The sequence below is a fragment of the Eubalaena glacialis genome, chromosome 8, assembly GCF_028564815.1.
Source record: "Eubalaena glacialis isolate mEubGla1 chromosome 8, mEubGla1.1.hap2.+ XY, whole genome shotgun sequence".
Lineage (NCBI taxonomy): Eukaryota > Metazoa > Chordata > Mammalia > Artiodactyla > Balaenidae > Eubalaena > Eubalaena glacialis.
In genome coordinates this window covers 122,273,675-122,299,820 of record NC_083723.1, presented here as the reverse complement: position 1 = coordinate 122,299,820, position 26,146 = coordinate 122,273,675, and the positions used below count along the sequence as shown (strand labels likewise).

At 53.8% G+C, this 26,146-nt stretch overlaps 1 protein-coding gene across 3 annotated transcripts; it reads right to left on the bottom strand.

The window, feature by feature from the left end:
* Window positions 1–1,152: 1,152 nt before the first annotated feature.
* Window positions 1,153–26,146, bottom strand: ZNF282 (zinc finger protein 282). 3 transcript variants are annotated; one of them, XR_009701909.1, is made up of 9 exons: window positions 25,884–26,146; window positions 22,269–22,688; window positions 15,341–15,467; window positions 14,702–14,821; window positions 12,818–12,937; window positions 11,180–11,293; window positions 9,938–10,051; window positions 1,821–4,284; window positions 1,155–1,470 (listed from the first exon to the last, which is right to left on the bottom strand). XR_009701909.1 is itself a non-coding variant. In XM_061198863.1 (8 exons), the coding sequence occupies exons 1-8, from the start codon at window positions 26,046–26,048 to the stop codon at window positions 3,491–3,493; spliced, it is 1,974 nt and encodes a 657-aa protein (XP_061054846.1). In that variant the 5' UTR covers window positions 26,049–26,146; the 3' UTR covers window positions 1,153–3,490. The 3 variants fall into 3 exon arrangements, 1 of the variants encoding a protein (XP_061054846.1); XR_009701910.1 differs by having other exon boundaries at window positions 1,155–1,394; XM_061198863.1 differs by having other exon boundaries at window positions 1,153–4,284.

The window sequence follows — 26,146 nt, the reverse complement described above, 5'->3', positions numbered from 1 at the left end:
GTTGTGGCGCACGGGCTTAGTTGCTCCGCGGCATGTGGGATCTCCCCGGACCAGGGCTCGAACCCGTGTCCCCTGCATTGGCAGGCGGATTCTTAACCACTGCGCCACCACGGGAAGTCCCTCCCTGTACTCTTAAATGGGAGTCTTCTTTTATAATAGGAGATAGTAAGCCTATAGCGATTATAGCGATAATGCTGAGGAATGATATGGGTTTAAAATATGTCTAAGGAGGTTTGAGCAGAGGTTCGCAGCCTTTAGCGCACACTGCCAGCATCTCACTAGGAGATTTATAGACCTACGGGAACCTCGCTGGACGGGGTAGGGGTATGTGAGATTCTTATATCCAGGATCCCTCTTCTCGAGAATAACCATTTTAGAGATGTCCCTCCATGATGGCTCCCTAGCGAGTCAGTGTTGGATGGAATGACAGCCATGGCCTCCCCCAAACTATTAGGGTCCCAGGATGATAAAATGCTGTTACATGTTTTTCTAACAGTAACAAACCGATGGGCCAACACTGTAAAACACAGACACAGGCTGGTTCGTCTTGCGCCTGGTGTGTTTACTCATTTTTCCTTTACCCTCTGCCATCACCCAATATTCTGGGACCAGATCTCAGAGAGCCAGTTATAGCGCCCAAATCCTTGATGGTGAGATAACTTTGCCCACCTGTGGCTCTTCATTTTCAGTGGCGTCTAGCTTAAACTTGCTGTCTCAAGACTTCCTCTCTGAGGAAGGTATGCACTGTTTCTAAGGAGTTCTAAGGGGGGATGAGGGTGTCTGTGGCACAGCAGATCGCAGGCTAACTGGCAGCCTGTCTGTGGAAGAGTCTTGGCACTGAAGGCCCTCCATGGCCCGGCCACGACTCACCTTGCGTCTACGTCACCTACGACTTTATACACCCCGGCTCTAGCCAGGCCAGTCTCCTGCCTTACTGCCCCAGTTCCTGCCTCCCCGACATGTTCCATCCTCATCCCACTTTGCCTCTCCCTCCTTCCCCTGCTCCATTCAATGCATCCTTTAAGCCCCGACTCCTCCAGGTCTAAAGGACATAGAAGCTCTTAGCAGTGGATGCTTCTCAACAGGAATCTGGTAGGAAAGAGTTTTACTCTTCATTATTTTTTTAAACCGATTTTTACTGCATGCATTAATCTTTTAATTAAAATACTTTTAATTAACACATTATCGGAAGGAAAATAAAAATCCACCCCCAAAGTAGGACCGCCGTCCTGCTTCGGTAAGTGGACTGCAGGGTCCACACTGAGTGTCACCACCTTTGCTCAGCTCGGGGGGGCCGTCAGAGCTCACTCTAGGACTCCCCCAGGGGCTGGTGCTGGAGGCTGGGTTGACTTGTGGCATAACCGAGGGGCACTTGGTGCGTGCGGTCCACCGGACTAGGACGCAAGAAACCAGAAACTTGGCCTTGGCTCTCTCACTCATCCGTCACTAAACCTCTTTGGGAATCAGCTCCTCGAAGGTAAAATAAAGGGACAGACTCGAGCTGTGGGCTCAAATTTCAAACCCATATCTCAGTAGGGATTTCTCCCCCTCCTTCATACTCTTAACAGCCCAAAGAAGCAACAAACAAACAAAAAACCCTGTTGGCCTTACTTCCCATGATTTAGGTGATGAAAGTGTTGATTTTCTCCATGTGCTTTTGAAAAGCAGAACACTGCTGCCTCCCAACCAGTACAATGGACTAGAGGGTCCCCTTCTGCTCCAACAAAACTCCACTGAGCTTGTCTATATTTAGCTTCTCATTTTCTTAAGATTTGCCTCCTTCAAAAAGCAGAATAAAGGGGAGAAAAAATCCCAGTTACCTGGATTCCAGTTCATTGAGGGTTTACTGTACGAAGCCACGCTGGAGAGCCCTCCGGCCTTGTGAACATGCAGTCTGCAATCTGGACACCTTTTATTTAATTTCAAGAATTCCCTTTGCACGGCAAAAAGGGGTCTGAGGAAAGCAGAGCGGCACAGATGAGGGGAAGGGCAGAAGCAGAGCGCTCACACATGTGCTCCCCAGCTGGGAGAGAAGTGGGATCGATGGCAGGAGCGGAAGTCATTCTTGACACAAACAAGGGTCCTGGGGCGTGCCACCCCACCCCAGTGCCTGGCCATGCAAGACGCAGAAATGGAGGCTGTGGCCCATCAGGACCACAGAGCAGATGTACTGACACGGGGAGTCCTCTGGGCGCCTCCCGAGGCGCCTGCAGGGTCTGGAGCAGAGGAGGGTCTGTGTCCATGTCCACGAGCATGGTCGGCTAACAGACAGCACCAGTTGGGAGGCTCAGGGCAGGAGAGAGACTGAGGCTCTCGGATGCTAGCACCTACTGGCCCCGGCCCTCCTGGGAAGAGACTCACTTCCTCGATGGCTGCTCTTGCAGCAAGAGCCTCTCCCTCACCCCTGTGCCCTGGGAAACGAATAAATCATCAGGATGAGGTCTGAGCCAGGGTGCTAGCTGCCTCTGGAGGGCCAGGTCACTGCTGTGCAGTGGAAGGATGCTGCTGCACCAGGTAGAGGGATTGGAGGTGGGAGGGACAGGCTGGGGGCCGGGGGCCCTCCCTCCCGCCCAGCGGTGCCCACACAGGAAGAACCTTCTGGAAGCACAACCCCGGGCATTTTCTAGTCAATCTATTCCCCATTCCCAGTATCCCCACGAGTTGGCCCCTGTTGCTTCTGATTATTTGTGGTGGGTCAAGGGAAAGAGAGAGGAGAGAGACCAGGCCAGGGAGGTCTCTCACATGCCAGAGGTAGGCAGTGTGTGTGGTGGGGACACTGCGCTGGGGGCAGGGCTCTGGTCGCAGCCCTGCCACTCTCTTCTGTGTGATCTCGGGCAAACCATCTCACCTGTGTCTCACTTTCCTCAGCTATCGAGTCAGGAAAATCCTACCCCACATACCTCAGAGGGATAGGCTAAGGGTGAAAATAGATAACGGATAGAAAACATGTTTAAAAAAGTATAAAGCGCTATTCAAACGCGAGGCAGTGTTGTCATCACGGAGATCCATCCCTTAGCACGTCCCTCCTCTCACTGGGACACCTTCGCTTCCTTTTTTAGGGTCTCTTAACTTTAGGACCTATTTTTTTATCTCAGAAGGGTTCCGAGACTCCCTGGTGGCTTCCCCTGATCACAATCTGTGACCCCAGAGGCCCAATGGGCACGCTAGGTGTCTGAGGGGGGGTGCCGGAAGAGGGACCTCCCCGCTGTCCCTCCGGCACCTTCCCTGCGCCGGCCCCCTTGGTCCACCCTATGAGAAGGGCTGGGCTGTCCATTCAGGCCGGACAGGTCTAGGGGACCCCTGCCCCACACTCAGGGGACCCCGTCTGGAGTGCAATTCCTGTTCCCGATTTCCAGCAGATGGCGGGTAGAGGGAGGGAAGGCGCCCCGAGAACCAAGGGCAGGATCGGGTCTTGGGGCCTCAGGACGCCCCCAGGCTCGCCCCCGCCCCCTGCTCCTGCCGCCGGGCCCTCCCCTCCCCCGGCCCAGCCCTAGTCTCGCTCTGGCGGCGCCTGGAGGGGCCGCTGGGCGCCGAGGCCCGGTCCGCCGCCGCTGTGCACGCGCAGGTGGTCCTTGAGCGACTCCTTGTAGCGGAAGCTCTTGCCGCACTCGCCGCACGTGTAGGGCCGCTCGCCGGTGTGGATGCGCTGGTGCTTGAGCAGGTTCTGCTTGCGGATGAAGCTCTTGCCGCACAGCGCGCACTGGAAGGGCCGCTCGCCCGTGTGCAGCCGCTGGTGGTTCTGCAGGTGCTCCTTGCGGCTGTAGGTCTTCTCGCACTCGGAGCACTTGTAGGGCCGCTCGCCGCGGTGCGTCATCTGGTGGCGGATGAGGCCCGAGTGGCAGTTGAAGCTCTTCTCGCACTCGGCGCACTCGTACGGCCGCTCCTTGGTGTGGCTGCGGTGGTGGATGATGAGGCTCTTGCGCACACCGAAGCTCTTGCCGCACTCCGGGCACGAGTAGGGCTTGCTGCGCGCGCCGTGCAGGAGGAGGCTCCGGCGGAGGCCGCCCGCGCAGCAGCTGCCGCAGCCCCCGCCGCCCCCGCCCGGGCCCCCGCCCGCGCCCCCCGCGGCCCCGCCGCCGCCCGCCTGGCCGCCCGCCTGCGCCCCGCCCGCGCCCCGCTCCCCGGGCAGCGCGGGGAAGCCGTCGTCCAGCAGCGCGCCCCCGCCGCGGCTCGGGGGGCCGCCCGCGTCCTCGGGGGGCGCCGGCAGCGGGGGCAGGCTCTGCGGGGCGGGCGGGGGCTGCGGCGGGGCCGGGGGCGGGTTCTTCACCATCAGCAGGCTGTCACCTGTGGGGGGGAGACACGAAGAAGCGACATGCTGACACTGCTTGGTCCAGGACTCACGCCGTCCCTGCAAGGGGGCCCCGGGCCTTAACTACTTCCTCTGCGGCTTCCTACGAGTCACAGGCTGGCCGGGCCTCAGCTTCTCTAAAGGATGAGGGGATTGATCAAGGCAAATGATCACGTTCCCTGTGCTCGAGGGTTCCCCAACCCTCGGAGCCGCACAGAGCCACCAGATGGAGAGCACCTGAAGCGGGTCAGGCAGGTGGCACGCAGTTAGGATAGGAAACACCCCCAGATGCCGGGAGCTGGTGGGCGGAGGAGCGGCGGTCTGCGGAAGTCCCCTTGGAAGGCGGAATCGCCTGGAAATAATAAGACTTAATTGTATTCTGATGTTCAATGCTAATTTACCTACGGAGAATCTCTCGACTGGAGGGAGAGAGTTTGCCAGAACCTATCCCAGGTGAAAAGCCCGTCTGAAGGCCTACAGGAGGGGAACGCAGGGAGCCGGGCGCATAACCACCCTGCGATTTGCAGTTGTGTCTCCACTAAGCAGGCAGCCTTCGGCCTTGTACAGCGGCCGGGTCAGCTGGGTTGATATGAGTCCCACCCTGGCGCCTGACCCCACCTGGCCGCGGACCACATGTGACTGGTGCTCTCCACATCCTCGTGTGGAAGTGGCTGCCCAGCCAGCCTCCCCAGGAAGCGCCTGTCTCGCTCCTGCGATGATGCCCTTTCCTGCATCCCTGAGTCTCCAGGGTTCATGGTTCCGCACTACCTTGGGGTCAGTGGGGCACAAAGCCCAGGCTCTGAGCATCAGAGCAGCGATCTTACGCCCAGGACTCCGACTTCCAAGGCACGACCGGGTTTGCTGACTGTATTTAGGAGTCTTCTCTTTCCTTCACCCTCCATCACCTCCCCGATCCCCAGTTCACAGTGCTTTCTTCCTGCAGGAGGCCCCTCCCCATGACACGTGTTCCTTACGTGACGCTCCTAAACAGACTGGGCCCAGCCTGCCCCCCTCTATCCCAACCAACACTGAGCAGGCAGAGAACCATTTCCACAGGACACTGGCCAGGGGCAGGGACCACCGTAACTCTCCTAGCCTCAATCCAGGATGTCATGCCGTCAATCCTGCAGGTTTGGCTGTGGCCTCTGTCACAGCTGCACTGTGGGCCTTGCTTCTCCCTCTACCCGATTGGCTACTCTCACCCCTTCGTGGGTGTGATTCCCAAGAGGACCCCCAAGGAAACCACATGCACGTAAACCTCCATCTCAGGGACTGTTTCCCAGGAAACCCAACCCCAAACAATCCTAATCCTACTCTGGTCATTCTTCAAACTCGGAGTGAGCACCAGACCACTTTTGTCAACTGCCTTCCTGCTCCCCCCGCCCCCCGCCTTTGTTCTCCCTTCCTGACCCAGCTTAGCTCCTGTGGTCCCTCTGCCCCTCTCTCCTCTGTTGGGCTTGCCTGGGGGACCCCAATGCAGTGACAGCACTCAAGTAGCTGAAGACTGCTGGAGAAGATCACACACCTCAAACCCTGGCATCCTACCCCATGACTCAGCATGCCCCACTTTTCCACTCTCCATGGGGATTACGTCACACCTTCTCCTCCCGCCTCTAACATGAGGACTTTAACTCCAGAACTCACTGGCCAGTAATTGATTCAGATACAAGCACGGGACCTTGCTCTGGCCGATGAGATGTGTTTGCTGGGAGGCTTCCAGGAAAGCGTCCTCACTCCTTGGAGACAGTGCAGGAAAAAAGACGGCCTTTCCTTTCCCTCTGGGTCTGGAGGTGACGCTTGGAACAGCTGTGGCCAGCTTGCTCCATCCACACCAAGGATGACCAAACAAGCAGTTGGAAAGAACCTGGGTCCTTGATAATATAGCTGCATCCTTGAACCAACCAAGGCTAAAACAGGACTACCTCTTAGTTACGTAAGAGAATAAATGTCTTTATTCTTTAAAGCAGTTTGAATATTCAATCAATTGTTCGTATGTAAAGAAACCCCAGTAAAAACTCTGGACACAGAGGCTCCAGTGCGGTTCTCTGGTAGGCAATATTGTCACTCATCACTGTGCGGGGAGCGTGACACTCCCGACTCCACAGGGAGTAGACAACAGAAGCTTCATGCTTAGGACCCTCCCAGACCTGGTCCAGTGGATCTCCCCTTTCAGCTGGTTCTGATTTGAATCCTCTTGCTCTAATAAAACTAATTGTAAGTATAGCACTTTCCTGAGTTCTGTGAGTTGTTCTAGGGAATTACTGCACCTGAGGCGTTAATGGAAACCCCTGAATTTGCAGCCAGCTGGTCAGAAGTGTGGGTGGGCTAGGGACCCTCGAACTTGCAGCTGCTGTGTAAGGTGAGAGCAGTCATGTGGAGAACGAGGTGTTTCACCTGTGAAGTCTGGCCTAATTCCAGGTAGTTGGTGTCAGAAGTCCTTGCAACCTGTAACTCCCCAATCAATCTAGCCCCAGGCTCTCCAACTTCAGAGTCCTATGTTCATCTGTCTACTTGACATTGCTACCTGGATGTCATCTCAAGTTGAACGGGTCCAGAGGCGAACACCTAATTTACACAGCTAATCTGCTGCTTTTCCAGGACTCACCATTTCAGCAAACAGCACCACCATTCGCCCAGTGTTTCCAGATCAAAACCTAGGAGTCACTCTTGTCTCCTCATCCGCCACAGACAATCCATCAGTTATATTTCCAACCATCACCTCTTGACCTGGTCTCTACCCACTACATTAGCTCCTAAATGGTTTCCCTGCTTCTGGCTCTTTCTCCCCACCTGACTCCAGTCAATTCCCAAACTTACGTTTTAAAAATGTAAACCAGATCATGTCACCACTGTGTTTAAAACCCTCTGTTAGTTTCCTCTCATATTAGAATAAAATCCAGACGCTAACCTGGCCCATAGGTCATACGTGGTCAGACTCCTCCTTGTCTATTGCTCCAACCTCATTCCCCAAATGGCCTTCCTTATGGCCTTCCTTCTTGTGGTCTTCCCTTCCCCAGCAGCCCCATGGTTAGCTCCTTCTCATGATCTGGACACACTCAAGTGCTTCTTCCTTTCCTGCCCCGACTCCCATCCTCCTGTTTTCCCTGAGTCGTTACCCTCAGAGCATTTACCGCCCCGACTTTATCTTGTTTGCTTGCTTATTGCCCGTCACCGTCCCACAAAAGGAAAGGCCCCTGGTCCTTCTTCACCACTTATTCCAAGTGCCTGTAGTACTGCATAGCATAGAGCAGGCACGAGGTAAACATTTGTTAAGTAACAGAGACTAAAAAAGGCTGGAATCACTGTTTTAACCCAAGGCAGTAAGTGGGAATTTCAGGAGGGTGCTTTCAAATCGTATCCTGTGATTTGCGAGTGTGTGTTGAGTGCTGGCGTCTGGGTAGGGTGGTCTGGCCTGAGGCTCCCCACTCTCTCCAGAAGCACCCAGTAGCCGCTGAACTCCAAACTCCTATTCATACTTCCTGCTTCAGTGGAGCCCCATGCACATTACCTCTGAGTGAACCAGACTTTTTTCCTGTCTTACACTAACTGTCAGAGAGCAGAGAGTAATACCCACTCATTAATATATAAAGCCAGGAATCCTTTTTACTAAAATGTAATGTCCAGTTAGGCTGACGTCTGACTTTGAGTTAAGCAGGACACCAGGTCTTTCTCTCTTGTTTATGGCAGGGCCAGGGAAGGGGGTTGGCATGAACATGTATATATTTCTGCATTTTACTCTCTAGCCCTGCCCCCTCTCCCCTTCCAAGCCCCCTCCAGAAGACTGCCACATGATGCCATGTCTTACCAAAAGTCCACCTGGTTGTCCTTGGCAACCAGAGCACTAGGTGGGTTTTAAACCTCAGAGAAATCACAGTGAGATACTAATTTCACATTCCAACATTAATGAGCGGAAGGCAGGTTCATTTTGGGAGAAAGACAAGAGGCTCTGATAAGAGGCTCTAGTGACTGGGCGGGCAGGAGAAGCATTTCCAGATACCCCTCTCTCCCAATTCTGGGCATTTCTTCCCAAATGCAAAGTTTCTAAGGCCTCCCAGAGACAAAACAACATGAGGCGAACTGTTCTATGAGTCGCTCGGCATATTCGAACTGGAGAAGGAAAGCGTTTTGGTAATTTGCAAAGCCTGGCGATTTCTGCACGAGTTTCTCACATTGTTTTCACAACCACAGAGGTCCCAGGAAAAGGCTCCTTGAAGCCCACACGCTCTTAGCCAAGTTGGAGAAATCGGAAGGTAGCGCTGAGGGACAAAGATTTGGGCAGAGTTTCCTGGCACAATGTTTGATGATCTGGTACCCCTGCCTTCAGGGCCAGGGCCAGAAATGGTGGCCTGAGTGCTGCAGAGGATGGGGTAGCATCAACCGCTATCACTTCTTCCTGCCCTCACAGGCAGTCCCCTGGATGTCCCTGTCACATCCCACCCCACCAGCAGGTTAGAAAGAGGACAACTGAAATTCTGTTTTAGACAAGGATGTGCACTGTTCCTCTGCCATCCCCTGCCCATTCCTCTGGCCCCACTCTGCTCTTCCAGACTGAACTAAGTTTGTCTCACAGAGAGTGAGATCTGCTCACCTGGGTTTTAAATGTCCCTTCAGATTCAGAAATAACCCATGTCCTCAGCTCTGACATGGATTTCGAGCTCTTAGAGGGTGTCAGGAATGTGAGCAAGGAACATATGATTAACTGTCCCTTTACCACCCCAGTCACCCAGAGGACATTAAGCCAGCTGTTTCAGTGGTACTGGCCCTGGCAAGGAATGTGAGCCTGACGCTACATGTTACCTAATCCACCAACACATGCCAAAGGTCCTCAGCCAGTAGGGGAGCTTCCAAAAAGACCCAAGAGACCCAAGTCAGGGGAGATATTTGGCCTCATACTTGTCGGCAGAAAAAAGTCCCCTCTTCCTATTTGAGCTTCAGGATCTTCCCAGTTACTCTGGGATGTCAGCTGCCTTGGGCGCTCTGGTGAGTGTTTCCTAGTGTGTGGGCCACCTACTGCCATCACCCGCTGCTCAGACACCACTGCCTCAGCTCACTCCCAGCCTGCTCGCCTTTCCCTGTTGTTACAGCTTGAATTGTAGCCCCCCAAAAGATACATCAAAATCTGGACCCCCCAAGTACTTCAGAATGTGACCTTATTTGGAAGTAGGATCTTTCCAGGTGTAGTTAAGATGAGGTCATACTGGAGGAGGGCAGGCCCCTGATCCAATGTGACTCTTGACCTTATAAGACACAGACCGTGTGAAGATAGAAGATTGGGGTGACACATCCACAGACCAAGGAACACCAAAGATCGCCAACAAACACAGAAGCTAGGCAGAGGCAAGGCAGGGCTCCCCTACAGCTTTCAGAGGGAGCATGGCCGTGCCGACCCTTTGATTTCAGACTTCAGACCTCCAGAACTATGAGAGAATGAATTTCTGCTGTTTTAAGCCACCCAGTTGGGTATTTTTGTTAAGACAGCCCTAGGAAACTAACATACCTGCCATCCTCCAGAAGGAAAGGGGACAGTGCTTTGATACAGGCCTTCGAAAGGCTGCCATGACAGAACATCACTCTGTAAGGGGCTAGGCTGGGTGAGCAACCATCCCTCTGGACAAAATACCCAGGGGCCCCGCTGGGTGCACCACTCACCGGGGCCAGAATCTAATCCGAGCTCTCCTTCCATGGAGTCGCGAGGGCCCCAAGGGTACGGCTGCTCCTCCTGCTTTATCCATGACAAGATGTCGTGTGCGGAGATCAGAGACTCTGTTTGGGGAAAGAAGGCAGTCTTAGAGCCTGTTCCCTTCCACCGAGCATCCCACCAAAAGTTCGAACACCGCCACGTGCAGAGGCCGCTGCTCTGCTCAGAGGGCGTGTGGCAGTTTGGGTATCCCTGTCCCCCCGTCAACAGCCTCCCCAAATGGGCCCTCACTGGTGCTGCTGCCAGGGAGGAGGCTGCGTGGCGGCAGAGCCAGGATTGGAACCCAGGTCTTCTGGCTCTGTCCTCGGAGCCCCAGGGCCATCTGCGGGGCCAGGCCGGAGGGGAGCCTGGCCTCTGACGGCCCACAGGACCAAGGGAGGAGAGGCCGGCCTTCCAGATCGGCAACGGCAGAAGCGGTGGACAAAGGTCATTAATCGGAACTGCAGTGGACACTGCCGCCTCTCTGTCGGGAGGGCGCTGCTTTCTCTTCCGCCCTGGACCCCTTCAACTTCCCCCCTTGTGAAGTTGTAGAGTTGACAAATGACGCGGAACCCTAGATTTTACAGCTGCTTCTTTTCCTGGTGTGCGGGGTTGCATGAGACTTCGGGGTCACAGCCAGCAAACAAGATGACACTGGCTTCCTCCAGCTCTGCAAGCATATGTGAACACACAGGCACACGCGCACACACAGCGCACACGCACACAAATGCACACGCACGCCCGCACGCACACGCCCGCGCGCACACGCACGTGGGGCCTGGGCGGGCAGAGCTTCCCTAGTGTTCTTTTATGCTTCCCTTTATGCCTGGACTCTCCCCAGAAGTTTCCTGGGAGACCTCTAACTACTATTCACTCAAGGAAAGTTCCAGGAAATGTAAATTACTTTCTTTCTTTCTGTCACAGAAATACATACAACTTTTAAAAGGCTTTTTAATTATATTTCAGAAGTCAGTGAAGTCATTTTATTATCAGTTCACTGACAGTACAAATTATCAGTGTGATGATTCCTTTAGAGAAATCCTCCCCACTTTTCTAATAGTTATATGCCAAAATGTGTAAAAGTCGCCACCTGAGGAACACACTGTAGTTTACTCCCTGAGTCTTTCACTGGCCTTTGACCAAAGTGACTCAGTCGGATTGACTTTCTGGCAGTGACAAAAGTCATCCCCCGCGTGCTGCGACGGCTCGCTCACCTGAGTTGGGGTCCGTTGGGATGTCCCTCTCCGCCAACTCGTGCTGATCCCACACGCACGGGGGGTCTTCCTGTTTGATCCGGGACAGGAGGTCTTGGGCAGAAGCTGGTGAGTCTGCTTGCGGGAACAGAGCAGCAAAGGTATCAGGGGACACGGGAACGCCCGCAAGGTGGTGCTTTAAGTCTCTCGTGTCATGCAATTAGTTCTCTTCCCTAAACATCAACAGTAATTATTCTAGTTAATTAAAGCTTTAGGTCAGCTTGGCCTCAGTTGCTGGAGCTTTTGCCGCAAATAAGTGGATACTACAGGGGGGTGACATAACAGTGATGTCATCGAGAGAGCGCTCCTGTCCTTCAGGAACTTAACTCCTTCAACCGAGGTTCATGCCTGAGGCCTCAGCACCACCGTGGAAGGAGGTCTTCCTCCTGCAGGGACCGTCCAGGAAAATGACACCTTCCAGGAAGCCTTTTATCTTAACCATCTTAACGGGATTTTTCTAAGATGTATCCTACACGTTCTTTCCTCTGCAGAGTCTATTAAACCTCATTTACCCTTTACTGCCTTCTTATCTCTTAAAGATCCCTTTGAAGCACCCTGATGCTCTCGAGGAACGGGCCGGATGAATCGGGAAGCGGCTTTCCTCTGCCTGGGGGCTGCTATCACTCACCTATGAGTGTGAGGCTTTGACGAAGGGGGATGAGGTTTGTGGAGCTCTAACTTGTGGATAGGTAAAGAGCTACAGTGTGTTAATATATCTTGTGACGGTTAATTTTATGTGTCAACTTGCCTAGACTACAGTACCCAGATACCGGGCCAAACATTATTCTCGATGTTTCTGTGTTGTTTTTTTGTTTTGAGGAGTTTAACAAGACTTTGAGTAAGGTGGACTGCCTTCCATAATGTGGGTGGGCCCCGTCGCACCCCCTGACGGCCTTAATGAAAAAAGACTGACATCCCGAGGAAAAGGGAATCCTGCCGGCAGAGTGCCCCGGCGCTCCAGTTGGCAGAAGCCAGCTCCTTAAATTCAATCACTCAATCAATATCTCTCTACACACATGCGCACACACACGCACGCACACACTCACCCTGTTGACTGTTTGGAGAACTCTGACTAATAAATACATATCTTCTCTAACAGAGATCTCACGTACAAAGTCCAGCCGGAATGCCATCGAAGAGGAGCTATCCAGACCACCTGAGAGGACGGCGGCCGTGCGGGGCCTGACACAGAGGCAGCAGCCGTAAGTGCTTGGTTAAAACAACAAAAGCTCTTCCCAGTCGGGAGCAGGTCTTACGGACCCATAGATTCCCCCACCCACGGGACCTGTGAAATGCCTCACACTCAGTACTTCTGCAGATACTGCTTTCCAAGGGAAGAAAGGAATAGTTAAAAACTGATATTACAAAGAAGAGAAAACAGAACGGCTAAGCCCAGACGTGCTGGCAACTCGTCCACGTCGTGTGCCGGGTCTGTGCCTTGTGGGAAACCCTGTCTCTCCATCCATCCTGGACCCACAGTCTTCCGTTTTCAGCTCAGGCCTCTGGCCTGGCACACACGTCAGACAACGCTGGGCGCCTGCAGACCACGTTGGACCTTTCCTCTGCCACCCGGCTTGGGCGGCCAGTCAGCTCACTCACCGGTAATGGACTCCGTGGGGATGGCTCTTTCCTCCAGGCCCCGCTGACCCCGGGCACACAGGGCCTCCTCCCGCTTCACCTGAGAGGGCGCGTCCTGTGCAGGCACCAGGGGCTCTGCTCCTGGGGACAGAGAATCACATCGTTTGGTGCCGTTTTCGTGAATGATCGTCCGCTGGACGTTCTCGGGGTCAGGAGCACGGCTGACAGCACTGGCCAGGGAAGAGCACAGGGGTCTTGGGCTTCTATGGGCAACTACGGGGAACCCCGAGGAGCAGAAGGTCCTGGGAGCAGAGAGGCGACCGGCATTCAGGACAAGGGGGTAGGCCAAGCCACAACATGAGGTGTGATAAGGCTGGGAGAGGGTTCCAGAAACAGCCCACGCTGGGTGGGTGCTAATCAGGACAGGCCACAGGTCTCCCTCCGTGTGGGAGACATTCGTCCTTGTTCTGCACCCCCGTCAGGAAGAGTGGGCCAGACAGACAGAGACACACACACACACACACACACACACACACACACACACACACACGAAGTTAGACTGGGCAAAGGGAAGCAACCCAGCCCCATTCCTGGATGGATAAAAGACAATAACATATCTTCCATGCAGACCCCATGACGTGACCCCAGGGGCATGTTCCTCTTATGAGGGTCTATGGTGTGATGTATAACACTAGCCCCAGCAGGAGACAGCAGGAAAGAGACTACATGAGGAAGTGGAAGACACGCATCCTGGTTTCACCTCTGCCCCCAGCCCAGAGGATGTCACTTGCCCTCGCTGGCTCTCAGTCTGCTCGGTCCATCCAGAAAAAGGCCCCAGTGGTCCCTGTTCTGTCTGGCACAGGGATGGATGATGGCTCAGTGAAACGGTTGAGGCTACATTGCTCTACTGTGAACGGTTACCACAGCTGCTGACCTCAAACATTTGTGGTTCCTAAGACAGCGAAGGAGCCATTTAGACGAAATGTCCGGAATAGGCAAATCCATAGCAAGCTGGGGCTGGGGGGTACAGAGAACAGGAGTGACGGCTCATGGGTGTGGGGTTCCCTATGATGAAAATGTTCTGGAATTAGATAGTGGTGATGGCTGCACAACTTGGTGAACTGAATGATACACTTCAAAAGTGCATTTACAGCACGTGTATTATATCTCAATAAAGAGAGCAGAATGGGGGGAGGGGGCTGCCTTTGAGCTACCTTCTAGGGAAGTTTCGGTGAATACACCCTCCACTGAAAAGGGAGGAAGGGCAGAGGGCCCCAACGGGTGAAGGTTCCTGGGATAAGGCAGAGAATACAGTTCAAGGACCAGATTTCACCTGGCCCAACGGTGCTCAGGAGAGCTGAGGTCCCGAGAAGCCTCGCACCTCCCATCACCAGGTGTGATGTTCTCGGGGAACTGGATCCTCAGAACGTAAGATCTCCCCTGAATGAGGAGAAAGCCTTGGAGGGTGAGTCTGCCTGTGATGGGGCGCCTGTGAGAACGGGGCGAGGATACTGAAGAAGACAGCCAGGCCCGAAGCAGTCGGCCACGCACCCCACGTGTACCACGCGCCACGCAGAGCCCCCTCTGCCCACCTCCCTAGGCTGGAGCTGCACTCAGGTCTAGGGCCCCCATCAGGCCTGGGAGGCTGCAAGGCCCCCCCCCCACTTCCTCTTCTCTCCAGCTTACCTGGGCATCTCGAGCTACACGGTTCTAACCCAAAAGACAAACATCTGTGGTGCGCTTTCTGGCCCTGAAACTCTTTCTGTAGGTGACCGCCAAATTTCAAGGGCAGCAGAACTGGCCCCGCGAACAACTCAGGAGAAGCCCGCCTGGAATTCATGCAGGGATGGCAGTGCTTCTCTCCCACCCTGCCCTGGACCTAGGGTTGTCTTCGGCTGCCATCACCTGTGTCTGGATCCATCAGGATCTCTCTCTCTTCTGGGTCACGCTGCTCCCACACGCAAGGCTCTTCCCGGGGCTCGGCCTGGGGTGGAGCATCTGGCTTGGACACTGGACCTTCCGAGTCTGGAATGCGGTGGAAGGGAAGGAAGGGCTGAGTGAAGCTGATCAATGGGCCCCAATCAAGGGCGATGCGAAGCTCTCCCCTCCCCCACCCCACCCCAGCAGTCCTCTAGGTGGTGGCCGTTATGTGAGTATGTCAGGTAATCTCTCACGAGGAACTATGAAAACAAGTCAATAGATTCTCCAGTTTCTGGTGTGGAAACAGCTGGTCTCTGAAAGCCAGCAGCCGAGCGACTGTGGCTTATCCAAGGCTGCTGGGAGGTAGCGCGTAGTGATGCTATTTGGCTGTAATTCCAAAATGGGAGCAGCACAGTGTTCAATCCTGCAGTGATAGGCCCTGTTTTTACTTTCCATTGTGTTATAAATCATTCTAACTTCCTAGCAGGCAAGCAAATCGTTTCTTGAGTTTCTGTGAGGTATAAACATGAAACACCTTGCCCGGGGGTGGTGCACCGTGGGTCGAGAAGCATCTCACTCCCCACTCCCAAGGTGCTTGCCACAGGGGAGGGAAGGCGCCCTTACCCAGGGACATCAGGGTCTTATAGTTCTCCTTAACCAGGTTGTTGTAAAGCTCCTTCTGCCATTCGTCCAGGTTCTTCCACTCGTCCTCAGAGAAGTAAACGGCAATGTCTACAAAAGTCACCGGAACCTGGGCCAACAAGAGTTTTAGTCTGGAACCTCCTGCTGGCTCCTCCCCCCCACCAACTCCTCATCAGGGGCACCGGGCCCGCTCCATCCATGGCCCCCGTCCTCCCCATCCTGCCCGGCCCGTTTCAGCGGAGTCAGTCCACTCCGTTCCTGATCCTCCTGTGCCTCCAGTAACAATGATGGTCACCACTACCTTTTAAAAATTAAGCATTTAAGCACATCCTTTGTAATTTCACTTTTAGGTAAACTGGGTACCTGAAGGTAAAGCTTTTGGCATTCAGGGTGACAGAGATGCAGTAGGTTCCTGGAGTGCATATCAGCGAGCCAAGTACAATAAAACCCTGTTATAGAACCTGTACTTCAGTCAGGTCACCCCTGGGTACACAGTCGCGTTTTTGTCACTAAAGCTTGCCCGTGCTAAGGCTCCGGAATCTTGATCTGTTTCGTGCACCGCTATATCCCAAGCATCTAGAAGCATGTAGTTTGGAGTCAATAAATATTTGTTGAATGTGTTGAATAGCTGTTGCCAACACTAGGAAGGTCCCACTGTGGCCTGAGTCATCCAGCATCCAATGTCAGTCACGTGGTGTTCAAGGTCATCTAATCTGCTCCATAAAGCTGTTATTTCAGTTCGACAAGGATTCTTGTCTGTACTCATTTCAGTCACTCACCATCATGGCCTCATCTCGGACAGAATTGTTCAAGATGGTTTCACTTCCAAGACTTCAATATCTGAGCTTCACTTCTCTGACCACATAGCCTTACCTCCTACCACTCCCATCCGTGCTGGACCAGCCTTTCCCTCTCACTCTGAAATCCAAGCCCTCAGTTCTCCCCAAGGCCCTAACCCTAGTCCATCGGTCTTTGTACCTGACACATGGCACCTTTGTGTGAATAAAAAAAGCAGCACTCTTGGTGTCAGGCCTGCTGGTGCACTGCTTGGTAAGTGGGCATTGCCCGTACACAAATGATAAATGCCAGCCCTGGCATCAGGTGCTCATCACCCTAAGGGCGACTGGGCAGGTGCCATGTGCATACCTGTATGTCACCCACTGACTGATAGCTCACTCCCATCTTTAGAAACGGAACTAGAACTCCTAATTCCCTGGACCTTCCACCAGACTTCGGCAAATCCCCAACCTGGGAAAACAGATACAGACCATTTTCTTCATTTTAATTCTCTGCTCTAGATAAAAGTCACAAAATTCTGCAGGTGACAACCGCCACACACTCAGGCCTCTTGGTTCCAGGCTGCTTCGGAAGCCTCTTGGTGATCTTGCTGACATCTCCCTGTGTTCCCCGGGAGGCCTCTTTCACACTCTTCCCTCTCCCCAATGCTCCCCGGGCCTTCCGCCATCTCCTCTGGTCTCCCCTTGATGGCAGGTGGCTGTTGGCAAACTCCCATCTCTGCCCTTCTTCTTGCCTAGCCAGCCCCCCCCCACCCCCGCATGTGCCCTTCATTTCTCCTCCTCCTGCCTGTGAAACTCAACCCAAACCACCTTTTCCCTTTGGCATTTTCCGTCTCTCCGTCTCCCCCGGTTCCCCCTTCAGGACCCCCAACCCGAGAGGAGCCCCACTCAACTCTGCCACCACAAATGAGTCTACTCTTCCCCTTCACTTGACACATCCCGAGACACACGTTCTGTGCTTTCTTCCCAATCCAGGCATCCTTAACCCCCGAAATCTCTCTCTGAGCATCCCCCACTCTCTGAAACCACATCCTGGGAGGTCATCAGGCTCCTGCTGTTAGGTTTCACCCCTTCAGACCTCTCTGAAAGGTCAGACCACCTTCCTAGAATTTCCTCCTGCTTCGTTTCCACGACCACGCTGCCTTCTGCCCACCTGGTTCATGTCTTCTGTACTGCTCCCTCTTCCTCCCCCCGGGACCGTGGTTCTGCCCTCACCCTGCCCTGTTTCCTCACTTTCCCCTTGGCCGTTTCATTCTTTTCACAGGTTCAGTGGTTACCTCTTTGCAGATGACACTCTTAAGCTTTCCTTCCTCTCTTCAAAGTTCACATTTCAATAGCCTTCTGAGTGGCTTCATTTATTCATCTTTTTTCTCTTTTTAAGATTTTTTTTTTGATATGGACCATTTTTTTTAAGTCTTTATTAAATTTGTTACAATATTGCTTCTGTTTTATGTTTTGTTTTCTTGGCCGCAATGCATGTGGGATCTTAGCTCCTTGACCAGGGATCGCACCCCCTGCATTGGAAGGCGAAGTCTTAACCACTGGACCGCCAGGGAAGTCCCTATTCATCTTTTAAGTACCTCAAACTAAATGTATCCAAAACCAAGTTTGTTATCTTTTCCAACACACCAACTCCTCTGCCCCCGCTTCACCAGTCAAAACTCCACAATCACAGTCCCACAACTGGAAACAGACATCACTCTGCAAAAACCTCACTGTGCTAGGATGCAGCAGAACTCTGAGACACGGGCCAAGATTGCAGGGAACCTACAGCCTAGCCAGACAGGACAGAATATCCATGAATTATCCATGAACAATTCACCAGTTAATAGAACCCACGAGGCACAGAGAAGCTGAGAGACAGCAGCCTTAAATTTGAATCTGACAAAGAGAATGCATCTAGCAAGGCCAAGAGTCTACAATGAATTAAAACTATTGCCAGCAACATTAATTAACATTCTCATGGTGCTTTATGGTTATGGAGGTTTTAAAGTATGTCTGCAAATTCTGACAATCCCTTCAAAAAATAAAGCCTAATTTTCCTCCTCTTGAGTGCAGGATTGAGTGACTTGCTCCTAACAAATAAATAAAGAAGTGACGGTGTACAATTTCTAAGACTGGGTCATAAAAGACATTGCAGCTTCCATCCTGGTCTCTCTTTCTGGATCACTCACTCTAGGGGAAGCCAGCTGCCATATTGTGAGAATGCTCAAGCAGCCTTGTGGGGCAGGTCCAAGCGGTGAGGAACTAGCTAAGGCTTCCTGCCAACACAGGCGAGTGAGCATACTGGAAGCCAATCCTCCAGCCTCAGTCAAGCCTTCAGATGACTGTAGCCCCAGTCATCAGCTTGACTATAACTTCATGAGACTCTGAGCCAGAACCACTCAGCTAAGCGGCTCCTGAATTCTTAACCCACGAAAACTGTAAAATGATAAATAATAATTTTTTTAGGCGGCTAAGGGTTGGGGTAATTTGTTACATGGCAATAGATTACTACAATGAGGTACATAGTGCTGTCCCATCAACGAAATCAGTTAATCCTCACAACTCCCCGAAGTAGGCATATTATCATCTTCATGTTACAGATGAGAACACTGAAGCTCAGAGAGACCACCTGGGAATTTACTTACTAAATTACTTATTTATACTTCACTTCTTTCCAAAGAGGAATTGAGGAGGCTCAGAGACAACACAAAACATGGCTGACCTGCGGTAGGAAAACCGGCACGTGGCAAAGCCAAGATTCAAACCCAAGCCTTCTAATTCTGGACCCCACAACCATTCCATTGTTCCATGAGGGCACGTGTCAACTCAAGACCCCCAACGCCTGGCCCAACACACAGGATGCACAGCAGGGCCGGGACGCAGCACCGAGTTAAAATGCAAAGCGCAGACAAGGGCAAAGGGCAGCGTGGGAGGAGATGCCACCTATGCCGCACAGCAATATGTTATATAAGCCAAACTCTACAAAAACGAGCCCCTGGGGCCTGCAGTGGTGGGGGTGCCTTAGGGAGGAACCAAAGCCACTGTGAGAACTCGGCTCTGCGTGGCCTCAATGGATCCCTGTCCAGCACCTCCTCCGGCAAAGCCACTGGGTCGGCTACCAGATACAGACTAAGAACACCCAGTCCCTTATGTGGAAGCGTGAGCCCTCCAGCTGGAGAGTCATTCGGCAAACATTTTTTGCTATAAGCCAGGTACTGTTGTAGGCACGGAGACACTGCAGTGAACCAAGCAGAGGAAAACCAACCAAGAGACAAAAAAAAAAGTATTTAAGATGCCTGATGTCATAAGTGCTTTGGAGGAAATGAGAGCAGGGACCGAGGAAAGAGTGTGCTGGGATTGGGTGGCCAGGAAGGGACAGCGATCCAGTGACAGCTGAGCAGAACCCCTGATGGGAGCGCAAGTCCTTGCCATGGGACCGTGGGGAACAAGCAGTGGGCAAGAGTGGGTGAGGGGGAAATGAGGTCGGATGGGTGGGCCAGAGGGAGGGGGCCATTGACGAAATGGGGGCTTTTATGCTGAATCAGATGGGGAGCCATCTGGGGGGTTTTAAGCAGAGGTGTAATATGACTGATTTGTATTTTTTCTTCCTCCTTATTGGGGGTACGGGGGCAGGGAAGAAAGCTATGAATATTTATTTTTTAGCCTCGCCGTGCAGCATGCGGGATTTTAGTTCCCCGGCCAGGGATTAAACCCATGGCCCCTGAAGTGGAAGTGCGGAGTCTTAACCACTGGACTGGACTGCCAGGGAAGTCATGACTGATTGATATTTTTAAAGGATCACTCTGGCTGCTCTGCTGAGAATAGACTGTATTGGCGGGGGGGGGGGGGGGGCCCAGGATGGAGACAAGAGGACCAGGGAGGAGGCCATGGCAATAATCAGACGGGAGGCGATGACGGCTTCAACAGACGAAGGCGGGAGCCGTGGAGGTGGGGAGGAGTGGCCGGGCTGTGCATACGTTTTGAAGAAAAATCAGATGGTATTTACTAATATGGCGGAAGTTGGGTGTGAGAAAGGAGAGAAGGATGAGCCTAAGGCTTGTGGCTTGAGCAGCTGGAAGGATGCTCTTGTCTCCGACGGAGAGGAGGGCGACTTTGAGTAGAACAGGGTTCAGGCAGAAATTGGGGGTTCAGTTTGGTCGAGTTAAATCTAAGATATTTACTGACATCCTGATGGAGATGCTGAATTAACAGGTAGGAACATGACTCTGCATTCAAGGAGGAAGTCTGGGCAGGATACAGAGACAGAGCGAGAGGGAAAGACTGACTTTGAGAGTTGACAGCATCTAAAACGCTGAGCCTGGATGAAATCATGAGGGAGGGAGTGAAGTGAGTGAGCAGAAGGTCAGGACGGAGCCCTGGACCACTCCAAACACTAGAAGTCAGGAAAAGGAGGGGAAAGCAGCGAAGAAGACTGAGAAGGAGCAGGTAGTGATGCAGGAAAAGAACCAAGGGGGTGCGGGGATCCTGGAAGGCACGCGAACAGGTGTTTCAAGGAGGGAGGGGTCTCCTGCATGAAATGCTGCTGACAGGGCAGGGAGATGAAGACTGAGGCTTTAATACCATGGCTTTAACAACCCTTGGCTTTAATACCATGGATGTCATTAGAGCCTTGGCAAGACCACTAGGATGGAGAAGTGGCAGCAAAAGCCTCAACCATGTGGGTTCCAGGGAGAATAATCCAGTCACCAATTTACTGGAATACTGAGAATAGAGGAACATGTTACACGAGACCGCAGAGGATGCAACAGCAGAATCCAGAGAGTGAGAAATTCCACAGGACAGATGGCCTAGTTTTTTCCACAGATAAACTACAAGGAAAAATGAGAGAGATGAAGGAGGAACTTACAGATTGAAAAGACTTAAGAGACACAGGAATCACAGTGTGTGGGCTTATTTAAGTTCTGATTCAGGCAAACTAACAGAAAAAATATATAATATTTTTGGAAGAACTGAAAATCTGAACACTGGATATTTGAGTAGGTTGAGATCTTTGTTATGGTAGTAATAATCTTGAGATTATTACTTTAAAAAAAGAGTCCTTATCTTTTAGAGCTACCTACGGAAATATTTACAATTAAAACGACTGCTGTCTGAGATGTGCTTCAAAATAAAATGGGAGGGGGATGTGGGTAGGGAGTCAGATGAAACAAGATTGTCCAAGAGCTGATAACTGCAGAAGCTGGACGATGGATTCATGAGTGTTCATCACACAATTCGATCTACTTTTGTCTAGGTTTGAATTTTCTATAATAAAAAGGTTAAAAAAGGGAGAGAGAGAAAATGAAGAAGGAATCAGAGACAGCAAGGAAAGACCGCTCTGAAGAGGAGCAGAGAAATGAGGCACGACTGGAGGGAGGTTTCTTTATTACAGAGACGGGCGACGCTGCAGAATGTCTACGTGCTGGTGGGGATGAGCTAGTGGAGAGGGAGGCGGTGATGACGCAGCGGACAAAGGGGAGATGCTGCGTGACTTCCCGGAGCAAGTGAAGGGGTGGGGTGGCGAGCCCACAGTAACAGGAAGGCAGAGTACACGCAGCTGCACGTGGAGTCTCCGGAGGGTGACCCCATCTTCTCAGGGGCGTGCTGACTGAGCCCGCAGGGTTGATGAGCCGGGGACAGCAGGAGAGAAAACGGAACAGGAAATGGAGCGTGAATTCTGAGCTGTGAGGAGGGCCCGCCGGAGGGCGGTGGTCATGACTCAAGTGACTCTGGTTGGCGTGGTTTGGGTCAGTCCCCAACCATTCAGAGGAGCAGACACAAAGATAACCAATGACAAAGGGTCATTTGCAGGCGCCAAGGGGAAAACCCAAGCATGAGGCGCTGTCGGAATCTGCGGACGCCCAGACACCTGGGGAGGGACTGGGAACAGTGAGGGCAAAGGCTCACAGGCAGGACCTGCGGGCTCCGTGGGGAACGGCTGGAGGCCAGCCTCGCTGTGGTGGAACATTCCAGACGAAGTGGTTAGAGTGGAGGCAGGCTTTGGGAAGAAGACACTGAAGTCAGGCAACAGGGAGCCAGAGACGCTTGTGAGAAGGCCTGACAAAAAGAGCATTGTCCACGTGGGCTGGTCCTCTCCGCCATCCCTGCCCCTGGGGACCGCCACTTACCTTGGGGACCTCGCCCTTGCTGCCCGGGGGCAGCCGCAGGACCCAGAAGTTCCTGTTCCTCAGAAGGTTCTCCATGTTCTCCAGCCGCCTCTGCAGCAGCCCGTACTCCTGCAGCAGGGTCCCCAGCACCGCCCACTTGCCCTCCATGTGGTTCCCGAACTCCACGGCCGTCTTCTCGCAGTCGGCCAGCTTCTTCTCGGCCGTCCCCGTCCGGCCCTCCAGGTTTAGCAGCTGGCTGGCCTGGGCATCCACCTTCCTCTCCACGGCCTGGATGGCGGCCACCACGGTCCAGAGAGAGATCTCTGCCGTGGGCAGTTGGGGCTCTCTCATCATGCGGTCGGGGAAGACGGGTGCCCTATCTGGGAAGGGTGGGAACTGAAAAGGCATTGGTCGCCGGGCGTCCATGTCCCATTCCTGAGCCTGTGCGAGGAGGGAGAAAGTGACAGCGGGGATGAGACCCTGTGTGAGGAGGCAGGGTGGCCTGAGAGCAGGGGACAACTCATCAAATGCCGCAGAGTCTCGCTCTCCTGCCAAGCCCCTGCCTCTCAGGCTATGGTGTTCCTTAACATGCCAGCAAGAGCTCGGACAGCCACCCACCCAATCTTCCCACTTCCCACCTGCAGGAGTCAAGCTGGCCACTAGTTTACCACCCCACCTTGACCCCTGACAGGTCAAGGCTGTGGACCCCAGCCTAAAATGTCACGAAACACTTTCCTTGGCGAGCCCATCTGTTTTCTTCATGGGCTAGACTTAATGATAAACTCTAGAGCTGCCCAGTGTTTGCTGTTTCAAAGTAAAAATTTTCATGTCAGTCATCTGCCCCTAATCTTCCCAGCGATCTCTAAGCAGGTTAGGGCAAGAATGATTATCTATCTCTGCTTTAAAGATGATGAAATAGAGCCACAGAGAAGTGGCCGGTCATTCCACAGCACCTCGCTGCACTGTCAACTGGAGTAGTTCTAGGCGCTGCAGGTGACAAAAAACACAGTTCAGGTAACTGGGCTGCTACCCTTCCCAGCAGGGCTGCGGCCAAGGGAGACACCGGGAGCCCGAGCAAGAGAGCAAATGAGCAGCTCTGTCTCCTTACGTAAGTACGTATTCATATTTTCCAAAATAAAAGTGGGTTTGCCAAAAAATGTCATTCACTGAGGAGAGGAGGAGGGGACATCTCTAAGAGGAAGAGAAGACCTCCCAGCCCCCTCTGCTTCCCAGGGGGGAGGGGTACCTGATGGTCTCGGCCCTCTGGTACTCCCCCAGCTCTGGGTCCTTACCCTGGAGGGCGAGGTCCCCTGGGTGCAAGTTAGGAGCTGAGCCCTATGACCAAGAGTGGGGTGGTCACTGTGCACTGGTGACCTGGGAACTGGCCCCATACCATACCAGCACCCAGGGCTTACTGGACAGCAGGGCTGAAATGGCCTCTCCTTGCCACATGGGACAGGAGGAGGTGTCATTTTCTGTTCTCTCTGATGCTGCTGAAGAGGCCCTCAGGCTGGGCGAAGTGGAGACCTGTTACTTAGAGGTGAGCTGGGCAGGTAGGGACAGGCACGTTCACTGCCCTCTCTAACTCAGAGCAGCTGTGACAGCCACGGAGGAGCATCACCCAGCTTCCAGGGAATCACTCCTGACACGGGAGAAAGGGCAGCAGGGCCTGGGCCCCAGACCCTGCTCCATAAGAGGCAGTAATATTTCTAGCAAAGCCGTGTACTGGGGCTCATTCAGGCATCATTTCAGCCTGGCCTACAGAAGGGCGCAAGGGCTGATGGTGGGAGTTCAGAGAGTCACCGGGCCCAGTTTACTTTTTGCAGGTGTTGGGGAAGAAAAATTTTTCCTTCTACCCTTCTAGGTTCTTCGGCTGGTCTAATAGGCGAATTGACATAAGATAGACTAACATGAGAAAGACGAAGTTTAAAAACATGTATACTGGGGCTTCCCCGGTGGCGCAGTGGATAAGAATCTGCCTGCCAAAGCAGGGGAAATGGGTTCGAGCCCTGGTCTGGGAAGATCCCACATGCTGCGGAGCAACTAAGCCCGTGTGCCACAACTACTGAGCCTGCGCTCTAGAGCCTGCGAGCCACAACTACTGAGTCCGTGTGCCACAACTACTGAGCCTGCGCTCTAGAGCCCGCAAGCCACAACTACTGAAGCCCGCGTGCCTAGAGCCCGTGCTCCGCAACAAGAGAAGCCACCGCAATGAGAAGCCTGCACACCTCAACGAAGAGTAGCCCCCGCTCGCCACAACTAGAGAAAGCCCGCGTGCAGCAACGAAGACCCAACGCAGCCAAAATAAATAAATAAAAAACAAACAAACAAACAAAAACACGTATACCTCCTGTATACCTGGGAGAGACCCAGAAAACTGAGTTACTCGCCAGAATGGCCCAGGCCACTACCTTACATACCATCTTCAGCTAAAGACAGAAGATGATGTTGGGGGGTGGAGGAGTCAGTCACAGGAGGTGACCAGGAGAAGAACAGGACACAAGGGCGTACGGGTTTATGCAGGTATAAGTCCCTGCCTTCTCCATTGGTAAGAGTTCTTAGAGACATTAAGTCATGCTCCTCTTCCTGGTAGAGCGATGGAGATTTCTCTTTTACAGAGGGAACTCCTACTTGGTTTTCAGAGCTTCTCTAAAATAACCATCTTAAAATAATCCTTATGCCAAAGAGGCATATTTTGGGGCGGCAAATTCTGCTCCCCTACACAGGTTTGGAGACCTAAAGCTGAAAAATGATTAAACAGGACACAGCAACTCCTGGCCGACTTGTCAGAAGCCGGCTGGCTGAGAACCAGGCCAGGGACAGAGGAGGCTCCGCGGGGTCCAGCCCAGGGTCAGCTCCCACACTCTCCTCCCGGCAAAGCTATCCAGGCCTCTCTCAGCATCAGGTCCTCGTGTTTTACACACCGCTCTGGAGCTCTGACTCCGGAACTGAGATCCTTATGGACCTTTACGAAATGACTGGTGCCTATTCTCAACCCCAGAGGCGCTGATTTAACCGGTCTGGACGAGGCTTGGGCGTCAGCAGTCTTAAGCTGCTCAGGTGCTTCTAATGTGCAACCAAGTTTGCCCACCGCTGGAAGGAGGGCAGAATCACCTCTCAGCGGCCCCTTCCCTCTGTCCCAGCCGGTGCCGGGGAAAGGTGACTCGCTCGTTATGCTCGGTGAAAGATGGCCATACAACGCTTAAAACATCTTTTCGTCAGAGTGGCCGCAGTGTGACCTGACGAGGTACCCTGCGCGCCCACGTCGCCGGCCCGGCGCGAGTGCGGCCGGCAAGCCCCTCGGCGAGCCGGGCCGGGGTGGGTGACGCGGTCACGGCCCCGCCAGGGCCCGGGGACCGCGCGTTCCGGGCCCCCCGCCCCGCGGGGCCTCCCCGGGCGCCGGCTCTGGGCCCTGCCGGCACGCGGCCTCGGGCGCCCTCCGCTCCGGGGCGCGGGCGGGGCCTGCGAGGGCGCCGGGTCGGGCCTGCCGCGCGAGCCCCCGGCGCCCCGGCCCACCCGGCCTCCGTCCCCGCCCCGCACGGCCCGGGCCCCCAGCCGCCCGGCGCCCACTGCCCGGCGCCCCGCCCCGCCCCCACGGCAGGCGGGCGGCCATGGCGCCGGCGGGGGTGCACCCACCTGCATGGGCGGCATTCCCTCGGCCATTTCCCCGCGCAGCGCCGGCTCCTGGTGGCAGACCTCCTCCGGGGGCAGAGCCTGCGCCCAGCTCCAGCTCCCGCTGTCCAGCCCCAGGCCCTGGATGCCCAGCTGCTGAGGCTGCGGCCGTGTTGACACAAACTGCATCCTGGGAGCGCTGTTCCCCGCTCGGGCCGGCCAGGGAGAAGAAGAACGTTTTCCAAGCGCCTTCCCCCTCGCCGGGGCCGGACAGCTCCATCTACAGC

Excerpts from the sequence above, each read along its gene's own strand:
- ZNF282 (XM_061198863.1), bottom strand. The coding sequence starts at position 26,048 with ATGCAGTTTGTGTCAACACGGCCGCAGCCTCAGCAGCTGGGCATCCAG. Across the intron at positions 11,294-12,817 it reads CCCCACGGAGTCCATTACCG|ACTCACCAGCTTCTGCCCAA; the intron begins GTGAGTGAGCTG and ends TCCCGCAAGCAG. Across the intron at positions 10,052-11,179 it reads CCCAACGGACCCCAACTCAG|AGTCTCTGATCTCCGCACAC; the intron begins GTGAGCGAGCCG and ends TTCCCCAAACAG.